The sequence below is a fragment of the Macrobrachium rosenbergii genome, chromosome 5 (assembly GCF_040412425.1).
Source record: "Macrobrachium rosenbergii isolate ZJJX-2024 chromosome 5, ASM4041242v1, whole genome shotgun sequence".
In the NCBI taxonomy this organism is placed as follows: domain Eukaryota; kingdom Metazoa; phylum Arthropoda; class Malacostraca; order Decapoda; family Palaemonidae; genus Macrobrachium; species Macrobrachium rosenbergii.
In genome coordinates this window covers 14,084,569-14,099,753 of record NC_089745.1, presented here as the reverse complement: position 1 = coordinate 14,099,753, position 15,185 = coordinate 14,084,569, and the positions used below count along the sequence as shown (strand labels likewise).

General features: G+C 37.1%; 1 protein-coding gene across 2 annotated transcripts in view; it reads right to left on the bottom strand.

Moving 5' to 3' along the window:
- Positions 1–820: 820 nt before the first annotated feature.
- Positions 821–15,185, bottom strand: part of Parg (Poly(ADP-ribose) glycohydrolase) — a 36,546-nt gene continuing 22,181 nt past the window's right edge. For both annotated transcript variants that reach the window (XM_067103608.1, XM_067103607.1), the window contains exons 11-15: positions 11,375–11,562; positions 8,383–8,487; positions 5,058–5,187; positions 3,666–3,797; positions 821–2,270 (exon numbers count right to left, since the gene is read on the bottom strand). In XM_067103608.1, the coding sequence (XP_066959709.1) occupies positions 1,777–2,270; positions 3,666–3,797; positions 5,058–5,187; positions 8,383–8,487; positions 11,375–11,562 (1,049 nt within the window). In that variant the 3' untranslated portion in view covers positions 821–1,776. The remainder of the gene's footprint in view (positions 2,271–3,665; positions 3,798–5,057; positions 5,188–8,382; positions 8,488–11,374; positions 11,563–15,185) is intronic.

Below are 15,185 nucleotides of genomic sequence, written 5' to 3'. Positions count from 1 at the left end.
ACTATGCAGTTAAAATTAAAATCACTTTCTATTGGTTCCAACTTCAATCACTTCTGGCTACACACCCAAAATCTGCATGCTAATAAAAGCAGCAAAAAAACCAAAACATTCTTCAGACTTCATATGGGGTACTAAACACTAACTTCTGGGAAACATACTTGTGTGATAAGATGTCTTGCAACCACTTGTTAGTTTGCATGCAAGGCCAAGGTCTGCCTCTAGGGATTAAGTAGTGATAAATGACTTTAGAAAAATTATATACCACCAGACACAAGAACACCACTAAAGTTAGCTTTGGTGGCTGTTCCAGATAATACATGTACAGTACCAATACATGTACAGTACCAATCTTTATATGGTATTAAGAGGTTTACAGACTACACTACCATATACAAAGAAAAATCTAGATTTCCCACATTTTTTATCAAAAAGAGAAGAATAATTTAATGTGGGTCTCACTCTCTCGCCTTGATGCCGATTTATTGTGTACCTACTTTCCAAACACATTTCCATCACTGATTATAAAGTAGATCAATGAGACCAGTGGGTCACATTGCTAAGCTTGCCCAAAAGATTTGTTCATAAATGAGAATTAAAAGTGTCATAAGGCAAAGCTGAAGTTAGACTGTTACATAACTAGAGGTCAAAGGGAACAGATGACACGTAAAACGCACGGAGCAATGCAGCTTGGTTATAGGACGCTGAAAGGGACCTTTAGTACTATCCAGAGTGCTGATGCACAAAACAGTAAATGGTAATCCCAACAGGGAGTCACCTTAAGAATCAACTTCTATTTGTTTAAAGAAAAATCAAAACACAATTTTAAAATTAACATCTTTCATTTAATGTTCACATCAATGTGCACCCAAAATATTTTTTGGAATTACTGTATTTCATTATTCTGTTTTACACTAAAGTACACAGAAGTTAAGTTTACAATTACTTTTCCAGGCTTAAATTTAAACTCAAAAATATAATTGGAAAAAAGATTTTTTGTACAGCTAGCAAGATCACACAATACAGTATCCAAAGCATCTGGCTATGAGACTTAAGCAAACTGCAGTTCTTATTGTGAGTGTCTCAATAATGCTTAATCAACGCTTTCCTGAAGCAATGCTATTCAAGTTTATGTTGGCTTTCTAACAAGAGAAAATTTCCCTATCACTCTTCATAAACAATTAAAATACATTCTTCAATAATTCTTTACTTGCATCTACAGATGGTAGAAACAATGACAATTCAGTGCTATCAAAATGTCCTTTACAGTTTGAGGGAGGGTCTCTAAAATAATACTGAGTGCCTAAGGCAAATATAAATACTGTCACTGTAGTAAAATTTAGAAGGTTTCATCACACAAGGATTTAAAATCAGTCTTTACTGCAACACTAACTATATAATTGTCGCACATGCCACCCAGTACTTAATAAATTGTCTGCTACCTAATACTGAGTAAAAGGCCTTCAAATAATATTCATGTTTATGATGTCAACTATTTTCCATATTAAACAATACTCGAAATATGTCTAAGTACTTCCTTTTTTGGAAAAACTTCAATTTCAGAAATCCATATTTGAAATTCACAATTCATTTACTTAAAAGATCATTCCTATTTCACTCTTTCTGTATCATTCTGTATCACAGTGTAAATGAACCTGTGCCAACATTCATTCTCTTACAACGCATCCATTACGAATCAAATAAGAGAAAATTATTAAATATTTACGACCTGACAGACAAAGAAAAGTGTAAATGACAAACAGTTCTAAAACATAAGAACTAAGTAACAGCCTGCTTATCAATGTCATCTAAAGAAGCTAATAGGCTGATTGGTTCACTTAAACTTTTACTAGCTTTATCAATACTCTTCTCATGATTCTTTGTTGTGATGTCACCGGAATCTTTGCTTAATTGTGATTTGCCTTCACTGCTCTCTGAAAGAAATTTATTATCCTCATGCACTTCCACTCCATCAGAAAAAGTTTTTTCAGGGTTCTTCCATTTCTGGCCTTCAACTAAACGGTCACATTCCATCAAAACCTGGACAATTTTTTCTTCTGTTAAATTTTCCTCTTTCTTGTGTGATGATTGAGCTGTAATTTGTGGTAAGGTGCTTGATGATGCAGAGTTGTTACATGGTTCTCCATAACTTGAACTAGATGCTAAGCTATGTTGACTACCATTTTTTTTAGGATGGCTGGGCTTTGTGCACTTGGGCTCTGTGTTAGATGACTTTTGGGATGCATCAGTCCTTTCATTTTTTGCAGTAGATCCTAGAAATATATTTTTAAGGAGTTAGAAGTAATTCTAAGTATGAAAAAGGATAAAGAATTCCTTATACCATTCAAACAAAACATGACTTCGTAATGAATTAAGCCCCCCATCTGTACATTATCTAAGTGGCAAAGACCCACATCTTTAGATAGTTACTCAAAGAAGTATGCTTGTTTCATCACAAACTCATTACTTATATCTAGCTTTTCATGTGCCACAAAATCATTTCAAACTTTCCCGATCCTTTGTGCATGCATTGGCAGACCTCAATTTCTAAGGCAGTCACAATGGTCATTATTCATTCATCTCTGATAGAGGTCACTAATGTTACAAATTCACTGGATTGCCTTATAACTCATTTTTCATTTTAATTTTTTTTTGTAATCTGTGTACCCACCCACAGAGTGGTAAGTGATTTACTGTAAGATATTCCCTCTGCTCCTAACCTGATGACTGGAAGGTTTTCACTACATAAAGATTAGTAGCCTGCTATAAGATTTATTTAAATACAGTACTAACTTATTATCCATTCCCTTTGGTTTCTTTCAAGTTAGCTGTTCAACTTCTTCAACTTTACCTTGCTCCAACTTTAAGTAGTCATCTGAGAACAAACTCTATGGGCAAACCTTATGAGTACTGAAATGGATCCTAAGAGTTATAAAATCTGACTCAGTGGTCACATCAAACTATTTTATGATGAATAAATGAACCTTTACTCATTATACATCACTGATACATTAGTAACACCAGGAGACTACTGATCTCACTAATTTTTCTTGTAGGGTTCATAAATATGGCTTAAATACTATCACTGCATTCTTCATATTCTATAAAAAAGTACTAATGCTTCTAAAATTTACAGCATATGTTATTCAGTTAGATCCCCATTTTTAATTTATGCTTTTCATAAAAAAAATTAACTATTCATCTTCTGAATGATTCAAACAATATGCCATGAAGCTATTGGAATCAGGCGTATAAAGTTAATGATTTCCAAAACAAATGATCATGAGCTCTCTACAAATAGCAAATGTTGTGTTTCATAGCGTAAGTTACCAAGCATTAATAAATACATCACCCAACCATTCACTAATATAAAATCTTAAAGTACTGAATATGCCTTTAAATATATTTTTAGGAAGTAAAACTGATAGCATTACTAAAAATTTGTGGACTGATAACAGATAATTCCAATCCAATCAGGCATTTGTTTTCTACTATAAACCATACAATAAAGTACAATTTATTAGTCTCCTACACAGTACTTATGTGAAAAAAACTTGGCTCAAGATCAAAAAGAAACTGTTCACATTACAAAGGACAAAAGAAATGATAAAAAATACAGATAACATTAGTACTGAGCAGATAAACTAGACAGCACTAAGAATACTTACCACTAAAATCTCCATTTTCTTCATCTGTATCAGAATCAAACGATCCCAGGCTATGGTATATATAATGATACAAGTCAGAGCCATCTGCCCACTCTTTTTGCCCATAATGCAGTAACACTTGTACCAGTTCCCCTGGGAAAAAGAAAATTTATGGATACAACCTTGTATTTCAAATTAGCATCAAACAACTCTTATTACACATATTCCTTTCACAACCTGACAGAACATCAAACTGTTTTAGAAGTTAGATAATTTTAATAATTCTTTATTCTTTAAATTGTTATTACAGGTACAATAAGGTCAAACTAGTCCTTTATATCGTTTCAGCTTCAGTATCACTAATGAAGAAGACATGCCTGCTAAGCTTTAGCTTCATGTGAATAAATAAAATGAGTCACTTCTACTTTATTCTGTGCTCTTTCCGTATTGACTCCTAGGCGGGCTAACTCTGGATAGATTAATCCCCTCTTTCCATGATTTTCTGGGCCTTCCTACAGGTCTTATGCCAACTACTTCAGCATTACTGCATTCTGACCGACTGTTAACCTTCCTTCTAATGTCCAAACCCTCTCCATCTTAGAGATCTCAGACTGTTTTCCAGCTACTGGACATCACATATCTCTGCAACTTCCTTATTCATATGGTCTTCCAACTTCATTCTGTCCATAAATTCTGACATTCTAAGGCCCTAATTGTAGCTATGATATTATATATTCACAATTTGGGACAGTCTACAACTCCTAGCCTATCAGGACTGTTTTTTTTCCTGTGCTGGTCAACAATGTAATTTTCTCCATGCTTCTAATTTCATTGATTCACACAAGGCATTCCTTCTTTTTAACATGCTGATTTACCATATTCTCGAGGGTGAAATCCCCATCTTGATTTTTACCTTTTGTATTTATGCTACACAGCAGACCACATGGCTGCTTTATATGCATCTGTATTTCCAGTATGCCTACATGAGCAGGGACCCAATACATTTCAATATTTACACTAAATTCATACATTAAACTAGTAAAACCTTATTTTTTGTACCAGAGAAATTTTAGGACAAATCTTTTGAAGGGCTTCTACAGTACGTCTAGAGCCATCAAAGATTAAGAATGTCTGTGGTGGCATATTTTAAAAAATAATGATTCCTAAATTAACTGCATACAGTTCTGCTGTAAAAACAGAAGCATTTTTTGGTAAGAATTGATTTTACTAGATGATATGGCTGCAAATCATACACCTGATTAAGATCTGATATAAAGCTTTGTGTTTGGAAAAAATCTTTCACAACTATGGAAATGCCTTCTAAAATTCCTTACTTACCATAAAAAGACTATGGGTACAATGATGCTATCTGAATAAAAGTAAATAATTTTACCTCACACATATTTAACTTACCTACGGTAATATTGTTTTCCTTGAGAAAAATGTGCATTGTAGACAAATCATTACGTAATTTTTCATCACCAAAAGTGAAATAGGCAACATTCCGGCCTGTAAAGCCACAGGCAGCTAACTGAATTAATGCCTGTGGAAAACAAAGAAAAAGTCACTATAGTAACTGAATTAGTAACATTACATATTCAGTCCATCAGACGTAAAAATTAATTATACAAAAACAAACTAAGAAAAGTAAGGAAGCAGTGGCAACAGATTGTTTAAAACAATTTGGTAATAGAATTTTTTCACACAGCCTGATCTCTGAGAACATATTTTCATTTTTAATTCCATAGTTACCACAAATTCTAAATTCTAGTGTACAACATAAAATTAATTTTGTATTTTATTGGTAAAATAACGGAAAAAAAGATTTAATTTTTGAAAAATAACCCTGCCCCTCTTTAACATGATTCTCTCAAAAGAAACATTGTTTACCAAAACACATCATGTCTGTTGGATGCCCTGGTTCCCATGTTGGGATCATGATGATGATGTGCCTGGCAAAGAGAATCTCCAGTCATTATCTGTGACATCAGGATAATAAGCAGTATCCTCAAAGTGAAATAGCTACAGATGTTAGAGGCTCTTCACATCATGAAGGAGAAACCTGACTTGGAAGCAAGGCAGAAAAATTTCTCCTCCCAACCATTAAACACCTTTTTAACTGCAATTCACATCACCAGCTGCCCAACAAGACCATGCATCCAAAAGAGAAAGCCAGTAACAACCCAAGGTATTGTCTTAGAAGCTGATTCCACAAAGTTACTTTTCTATTTGTTCTCTCCAAACGTAGTTGGCTTGGTGCTGGCAGACAGCCCTGACTCCAGCCAATGAAGCCTGTCCTTCACAATCTCTAGTGGTGGTATGATCAGTGGACTCTGTTGAGGGGTTCTGCCAGATCATAAGAGCCATGTGTTTCAGACCCTTCTAATGAGGGTTGGAGTGCCCATCTTCTGAAACTTTCAGACAATGAGAGATTTACAGGCAGTTTTCTTAAGCCTTTAAGCACTTATGACCATCCTTGGTCACTGCACCACGGCTATGGCAAACAACACCAATGTCATACCTTATCTGAGAAATCATGGATGAACAAGGTGGCATTAGAGATCTTTGCTTTGGCAGAGCAGAATGAGGTTACCATTGTGCCAAGGTTAATTTAGTGAATTGGCAGACACTCCTAGTAGGGTTCATTAGATCCTTCCTTTGATGTAGTCAGTAGGGTTCTTTAGATCCTTCCTTTGATGTAGTCAGCAGGGTTCTTTAATCCTTCCTTTGATGCAGTCAGTAAGGTTCTTAGATCCTTCCTTTAATGTAGTCTCTGGCAGGTAGGGGGACTCAGTTTTCAAATATCAGACTACCACTGTTCTGTTTGAAGCAGCTGTAACCAGGTTTTATTTACATGATTTTACCAATAATGCCTGATGTTTATTTGTTGGAACCAATTGTCACAGTGGAAAATGCCTTACCAATGGGGGATAATATGAGGCAATCATCTTTCTCCTCATGAACTGCATTCTTCAAGAAAATGGTACACATGGAGGCATGTGTTTTCCAGGGTACCTGCCAAGATTCATATACCTGATGAATGTACTATTTTGAGACTGAAGTTTTCCACTGAAAATCAGTTACTTTACGAAAGCTCCCATGGTTCTATATGACTCAACTATTGCTTAACTGCTGGACTTTGGGAGAGGACATAGACTTCTTGCCTACTACCCTTCTATTCCATGGCTTCTTTGTAATCACCTTCCCTCCTAAAATGAGACAGGCTATTTATGATTAATGGGTTTGTATAAACACAAAGTGTTTTTATAATAAAACAGGCTTTTCTATAAACCCACTAATCATAATCTTTTAGTACCGTCCTCCCTTTCCCTTTCCCCATACTCTTAAATTTTAAGACAGATGTTGGCAGGAAGGAACGAGAGGATGGCTTGCAAGACAGTGTATCACAGTCTGAATATGTACAATGAGGTCTCCTCCTTTATGGACTTTCAAGCTTACAGAATAAGGCTATCTAAAATTAATTAATCTGTAGAAAAAGTTTTACCAAAAAAACATTGGTTTTCCAAATATCTAGTTTGCACTGTAAGTTTTCCAAATTATGCAGACAAGGATTTCTTCCTTGTTTATCTGTGGAGTCAATGATCATGGCTGCATCAATGCTATGAGGAGATGAGCCAAAAACTAAGGAGATCCATGCTGGTCTTACCAAAAGCCACCTTAAGGAGTAAAGTTACAGTTAAATATCTGAAAAATATTCCCTGGAGTTCTTATTTTGCTTGTGGTTTACTGGTCTGGCTTTAATATGTTTCTTGAAGGACAGAAGCTTATTCCCCTGATAATACTCAGAGGAAAATGGATACCAGAAGAAAGTTACCTAGCTTGCTAATGAAGGGAAAATAAAATCACTAAACCCTGAATTTTCAAGTTGATTTACTTACAGCAAATGTTAGAAGAGATAAACTTTACAAGTTTTCAAAAAAATACCTGTCATAAAACAGAGGAAACATCTGACAGACAGAAGCACCAGAGAAGAAGTGCTGACAGGGCCACTCATCAGACAAACTGAATTTAATTCAATTCTACTGGGAAAGTTGATAAAAGATTTAGCGCATCAAAGTACATGAACAATAACCCAAATGGAAACAGTTGGGGCCAACAAAAAGCTTTAGTAAATGGGACTGAATAATGAGAAAAGTAAATTCTCTAAAAATTAAAATATGTCTACTTGCAAAAAGGATTGGTATATAAGTGAGCACTTACAATAAATGAGGAGACTATGTATCTCCCCTCCAAAACAGTTAACCCTCACTCAGAACCACATCCAGCACCCGATCAATAAATTACATAAATTTTCAATGGGAATCTTATGTATATAGTAGGTGAAAGGATGGATTACATCTGCATACCACGAGTTACTAAGCAAACCCTTTGCTGTGTATCTTGTACATTGCTAACTCATAACAAACTCTTTGCTTCCTATTGAAAGTCTGTTACTAACTATGGTTATGTCCTTTTTGGGATCCTTTTACACAAGGCAATCAGTATAACAATGAATGACTAATCATTAATTTATGCTTACATAAAGCTATTTACTATAACCATATACTGTATGTTTCTCTTTCAAAAAAAAAAAAAAAAAAAAAAAAAAAAAAAAAAAATTATGGTACACTGTTTTGACAATCTACCTGAACAATAAAACAAGTCATTTCAAATGATCAATATCATACTAAAATACTTAACAGAATATTTCTAAAATACAATATTTTTAAATTCTTACCTTTAATCTTGCATTGCCATTAAAAGCACCACAGCCCCAATTTCCCGTAGCAACGGCTATGGGAGTGCTAACGCTTCCCTTTAAAGCTCTAAATCCAGCATATGCCTGAAAATTGAAGTCTTTTAAGCATATATAAACAATTAAAAATCCAGGAGGTTCATAGGAAATTACACTGATAAAACACACAATAAAACTTGTGTAATGGCTAACACAAGTAATGTAAGAGTTTTTCTTGCAGTAAAATTATTTCCAATACCAAGAAATTATTAAAATGCTTTTGCATATGCATAATAATTAAAGGGCCGAAAAAATTTTTAAAAACCATCTTTCAGTAAGGTACAAATACCGCATTTTGGTCTGTATCATAGTTACATACCTTAGGTAACTTCCCTGTACAGTAATTTTAAGAAAATATTTGAAATAAGAAATCTTTAATGACTTGCAATCTACACACCCATATTTTACATATACCTACCAGTGGTAGATTTATTATTATTATTATTATTATTATTATGAGGAAGATGAACAAGGTAACAGTCACCAATTGAGATATTACCACTAGAGGAAATGGGAACTTTCTAAGATTTTCCAGATGTCTGATGTAGGACCCCTTACACCAAGTTCAGTACTCCATTTTCCTACACATACAATGAATACCTGTACTGTGGCGTTTTCTATGCACTTTCATATTTCTCTACACTTTGGATACCATTGAGTATATAACAATTCTTTTCTTTCCTCCATCCTCATAAAAATGCCCATACTTTAAGTTATACAACTAAAAGTGACTTAATCTTAATGACCAGTAAACAGCTGATCTCAAGCCCAGAGAAACGGCCCTCAGTTCCAGGCAGTATTTAAGTGCAAGGGAAGTGCCAATATGATCTTAGGGAAAAAGGTTATCCATGAGATTTCAGTTTACTCATCCTCACCAGGAAGACCAGGAGAAGAACAGTAAGAATTTGGAAATGCTATCAGATACAGTGACAAGTGCCACAGTCAGATGTGATACTAATATGAGGAGGCCTACAGGAACAGCACAAGAATGCTAAGAGCTGGTCTGGAGGATGTCATGGATAGATATGACTTGGGAAAATGAAATATGAAGAGAGAAGCAATATGAAATTTTGCCAAAGCCAAGGATTAAAGTAGCTGAACACAACGTTTAAAAAATCCACAGAGAAGTTGATAAAAATCAAAAGTGGAGAAGCTAAAATGAAGATTAACTTTACTATGATAAAAAGTACCGATAGCATCTCAAAAAAAAATTATTGTACTGTTATGTTATAGTGGGTGAGGCTGACTTAACACAGCAGAGATTGAAGCAAGCTAACTTAAGAGTGAGGGATAATAAGAACATGAAAAAATGAGCCCTTAAAAATAATAAAGACAAGAAAACTAAAACATGAAGAAGTCAATAACGAGTATCAAGAGAGTTGAAACACATAAAGCATCCAAAACTGATTGGTGGAAACCATAAAAACAAGTAAAAATGTGCCTAAGAAACGTACAGCGTATAATGCTTTATGAAACTCAAAGCCACATCCCATTAAACTCTTAGCTGTAGACCATGAAACTTTCAACCACAGCCCATGAAACTCTTAGCTGCAGACCATGAAACTCTCAGCCACAGCCCAGTGGTGGACTGTGTTGTTGGCATCTATAGCAATGCCAGATACATGATCACGGCTAATGTTAACCTAAATAAAATAAAAATTACTGAGGCTAGGGAGCTGCAATTTGGTAAGTTTGATGACTGGAGGGTGGATGATCAATATACCAATTTGCAGCCCTCTAGCCTCAGTAGTTTTTAACATCTGACGGTGGACAGAAAAAGTGTGGACGAACAGACAAATAGCCATCTCGATAGTTTTCTTTTACAGAAAACTAAAAAAACAAACAAGAGACAAAACAAGCTTGCACAACTACACTGGAGAAGAGTTATAAAGACAAAGAGAAAGGGATACAGTAGTGGAATCAAGATGCATACAGGGCAACTGAAGCAAAGAGAGCCTTCAAACTCTAGCAGAGGGCAGGTAGGGATGGTAAAAAACAATGATGTATACAAGGAAAAGAGAAATGGAGGGTAAGTTTGGTGGCGAATGCTAAGGGGAACTGGGAGGAATAGAATCAGAAACTCAAATCAGCAAAGATATAATACTCAGGATAGCAGAGCAACTATGGGTAGCTGAAAAATATGTAAACTGGGAAGTACACAGATGACAACTGAGAATTAAAGATGAGACTATAGATACTGAAACAATGGAAGCAGCATTCTGAAAACCTTTTGAATGAAGAAAATGGACCATACCATGCACAGAGGAAGAGATTATACTACATAATTGTGAGAAAAAGATTATATCACATAATTATGGATATAGAAAAAGCATCTGACAGAGTATCAAGAAAATTAATTAAATGGGGTAGAATGGCAGCTAGTCATGTTACTCCATCATAACAATGGATCTATGTGGAAGAAGTGGTAAGTTTACCACAGTAATGGAAGAAGCTAAAAGAGAGAGCACAAAAAGGGAAAACCTGGGAGCTACTTTATGCAGATGACCTGGAAATACTTACAAGGAGGAAGTGGGGAATGGATTGGAGAGAAATGAAAACCCATGTAGATAAAGCAAAGCTTATGGTGACTGGAAAGGAGGCTAAGGAAAAAGTACAATCAGGAGTCCATACTGCTGTTGTAAGAAAGGTGTAAGGACAAACACTGTACTGTGAAACAAATTTTCTTTTGAATCAGAAATAAAGTTTCAAGGATTTGTGAAGAGCACAAGTGTGGGCTAATTATAATTAATGGGTTTATTGTATATCAAAATAAGTTACAAAAAATACAAACCATGACAAGGCATAATGCATTATAAAATAATTTTCCATTCTGTGTGTATACAGAGTTAATATCATGAGTCCCATACCTAGAATTAGTATGAAAATATAAAAACATACACTAAACTTTTTTTGAGTAAAAATATGAATCCCTTACCTTATTAAGTTCACGTAAAATGAGTGGTGGCCTGTACTGAACTTTCGGGCGAGTAAACCGTAAGGCATCAATTGCAACAACCTGACATAAACGACGCCTCCAAATATCGCATTTGGTTGAATCTTGGTGGTTACTTGTCCAACAAAAGGTAGATGCATAACCACTTCCCTGATTGTATTGCTCAGCACCTACAAAATAGAAACAATAACTGTAATTACATAAGCGGTATTCACAATGTGGGATAAGCATTTCCCACTTAAATGCACCATCAAAAAAGCTACTGAACAGTGTACACATTTTTAAAGGAAGTCATATAATATCTTTCTGACCTAGAATTCCTTAAATAGAATTAGCAATCATCATGTAATTGTAAAATAACATTTACATGTTTCCTGCCATAACTTCTTATTTATTGCAAGGCCATCCAGACATAAAAACTTGAATTGGACAAACATGAACTTAAACTAGAAATCTTGTTGTACTCCTTAGTCTGAATAAACCACTCGGTCAAACTTAGCTGAATTTGGCTTTTCAAAACTTCCTGCAGAGTTGTGCCTGAAATTTTGCAGAACAGCTTTTCTCTCTGGTACTTGTTATAAAATATGGATGAGCTACTTTTGTGCTTATCAGTTAAGACTGCCTATCAAAATCAGCATCTGAATTCTTTTATTATTATATTTCTTTAAGGGTTAGCATTACCATTAATGAGTGCTCCTGAACTTCTCAGTAAGCTTCCCCCTTCAAAAACAGCAATTTCCATATATATATATAAAATAAAGTTTGCATAAACATATCTAGACGCAAATGTCAACAGCAATGTAAATGACCATCACAGGACTCTTAAAAGTGATAAAGTGATGGATCCATTTCATCCCTACTTCACCTCTCAATTAGATGTTATATATAGTACATCTAATTAATAACTTGTTTGTTTGATGTGAAAAATGACATTTTTATGAAAAAATAAAGTTTTATATATACTTACCAAGTAATTACATTGCTTATAGTTTCACTCACTGGCAGCTTAAAAATTTTGAAATTCGCAGTAGTGCTAGTGTTGGTGTAGGTGACTAGTCTCTACCCACTTTTGGGGTATGAGAGGAGTGACTTCAACAGCATGATTCAGTTGTTTTTTTGCCATTCTTTCCATATGAGGGGAAGAGGGAGGGCTTGATTCATAATTACTTGGTAAGTATATATAAAACTTTATTTTATCATAAAAATGTCATTTTTATATGTGTAACTTACCAAGTAATTACACTGCTGAATCGCAAATTGATACAGAGGTGGGATATATGGATTAACTACCCCAAAACATTGTGGATGATAATGAGTTAAGAGGACAGCAACATTAGCACTGGTACAATGCTTGTCGTTCCTTACCTGGTAAGAGAGCTGCTGCAGGTAGATACTGCCTCTGGTCGGTGCTCATCTTAACCATGTAGGGTGTGGCGAGTTGGACAGACCACCTCTACATCAGTGGGCACTTTGCAGCAAGGGATGAACCCGGTGACTAACAAAGTATACAAGAAGCCAGTTGTCCATGGCCTGGGCTCATAATAACCAACCCAATGACCAGAATCAATGAACATGAACATCACCTACACCACACAATATAAAACCACCACCCACCCATTAAAACTAAGATTGGTGGGTCTCCAGGTACACAGTACCCCCAGGCTCCCCTTATGACTCAACACCCAAGTTCAAGGCGAAGAGAAAAGGAAGGAAGAAACGCTTCCTATGCTTCCTCCCACAACACCATGCCAGCCACGGATCACGGCCCTAAAGCACTACAATTTTCAAAAGTAGTTTCCACATCACGAAGATAATGGGTTGCGAAGATAGACTTGCACCTCCAGTAAGTCGCTTGAAGAATTGGCGACAAGAGACAGGTTGTGCTTGAAGGATAAAGATGTGGAGACAGCTCTGATCTCGTGAGCTTTAGCTTTGACAGATGTTAAAGCCTCTTCTCCAACCTGAGAAGGGGCCTCACAGATCAGATCCTTCAAGAAGAAAGACAAGCCGTTCTTTGATAGGGCACGAGACGGATTCCTAACCGAGCACCACAAATTACCTGTAGGACCTCGAATCTTTTCCATTCTGTGCAAGTAGTACCTCAGTGCTCTCACTGAGCACAGAACTCTCTCCTCCTCATCTGAGCCTAGTATTTCCATCAGGCTTTTAATAGTGAAGGAATGAGGCCAGGGCTTGGTTGGGTCTTCATTCTCTGCTAAAAAACCCAGGGTGAAGGAACATAACGGCAACAGCTTGGGAAAATCCCACTCTCTTGTCAAGAGCATGCACTTCACTGACCCTTTTGGCAGTTGCTAACGTCACAAGAAAGAGGGTCTTCCTGGTAGGATCTCGTAATGAAGCAGAACCAAGAGGCTCGAAACGGGGTCCGGAGAGCCACTTCAAAACTACATCCAATTTCCAAGAGGCGGCCTCTTGCCCCTTGGATCTGGAGGTATCAAAGGATTTTATGAGATTGGACAGGTCTTGATTAGCAGAGATATCCATACCTCTGTGCCGAAACACTGAACTCGACATAGACCTGCATCCTCTGATCGTAGAGGAGGACAGGCTCCTAGATGTCATCAAGCATAGGAGAAATTCGGCAATGTCTGCTACAGACGTCTTAGAAGATGAGATGTCATGTCTTCTGCACCAGGCTCTGAAGATTGTCCACTTGGCTTGATAGACTTTGTCCGAAGAGGAGCACCTACACTTGGCAATAGCCTCTGAAGCTGCTCTTGAAAACCCCTTCTGTCTGAGGAGTTTCCTGACAGTCTGAACCCTGTCAGGGCCAGAGTGGACAATCCTTGATGGGATTGCCTGAAGTGGGGTTGTCTGAGCAGACTTGGTCGCCGTGGTAACAACCTCGGGAAGTCCATCAGCAGCCTGAGGAGATCCAGCAACTATTCCTGTTGCGGCCAGAATGGGGCCACTAGAGTCATCGGTACATTCATGTGGTTGCAGAACTTGCTGAGGACTTCTCATATCATGCAGAATGGTGGGAAGGTGTAGAGTTCCTTGTTCAACCAGTCTTGTAGCATGGCGTCTGTCGCCCATGCTACAGGGTCTGGTACTGGAGAGCAAAAGACTGGTGGACAATGATTCTTGGACGTCACAAACAGATCTGTAAGAGGCCTTTCCCACAGTTTTCACAGATCTGCACACACCTGCAGATGAAGAGTCCACTCTGTGGGGAGCACCTGACTGACGACTCAACCAGTCCACAAGAACATTGAGTTTGCCCTGGATGAACTGCGTCATCAACTTGGTCCGGTTGTGATCTGCCCATAAAAGGAGGGTTCTCGCTGCTTCGCAAAGGGAGAATGAATGAGTCCCCCTTGCTTCTTTATATACGTCAGGGCCATAGTATTGTCCGAGTGCACGGTCACTATTTGATTGCAGACCACTGAAGCAAAATGCTGAAGGCCCAGCCAAACTGCCGTCAGCTCCTTGAGGTTGATGCGCCAGTGAATCTGCTCCTGGGACAAAGTTCCTGACACTTCTTGGGTGCCTAGAAGCGCTCCCCAACCCAGATCCGACAAGCCTGCATAAGCCTAGGTTAGGGTTCAAAGGAAGAAGGAACTTCCCTTCTGAAAGCCTGCCTTCTGACTGCCACCACCGGAGATCCTCCTTGATTTCTTCAGATATCGGGAAGATGAATGTGTGTATGATCTTTCCTGTCCCAGCTGGCCTGCAGATAAAACTGAAGAGTTCTCATATGTAGCCTTCCTAGGGAATCAAACTGCTCTATGGAGGCTAAGGTACCTAAAAGGCCTATCCATTGGTTCGCCAA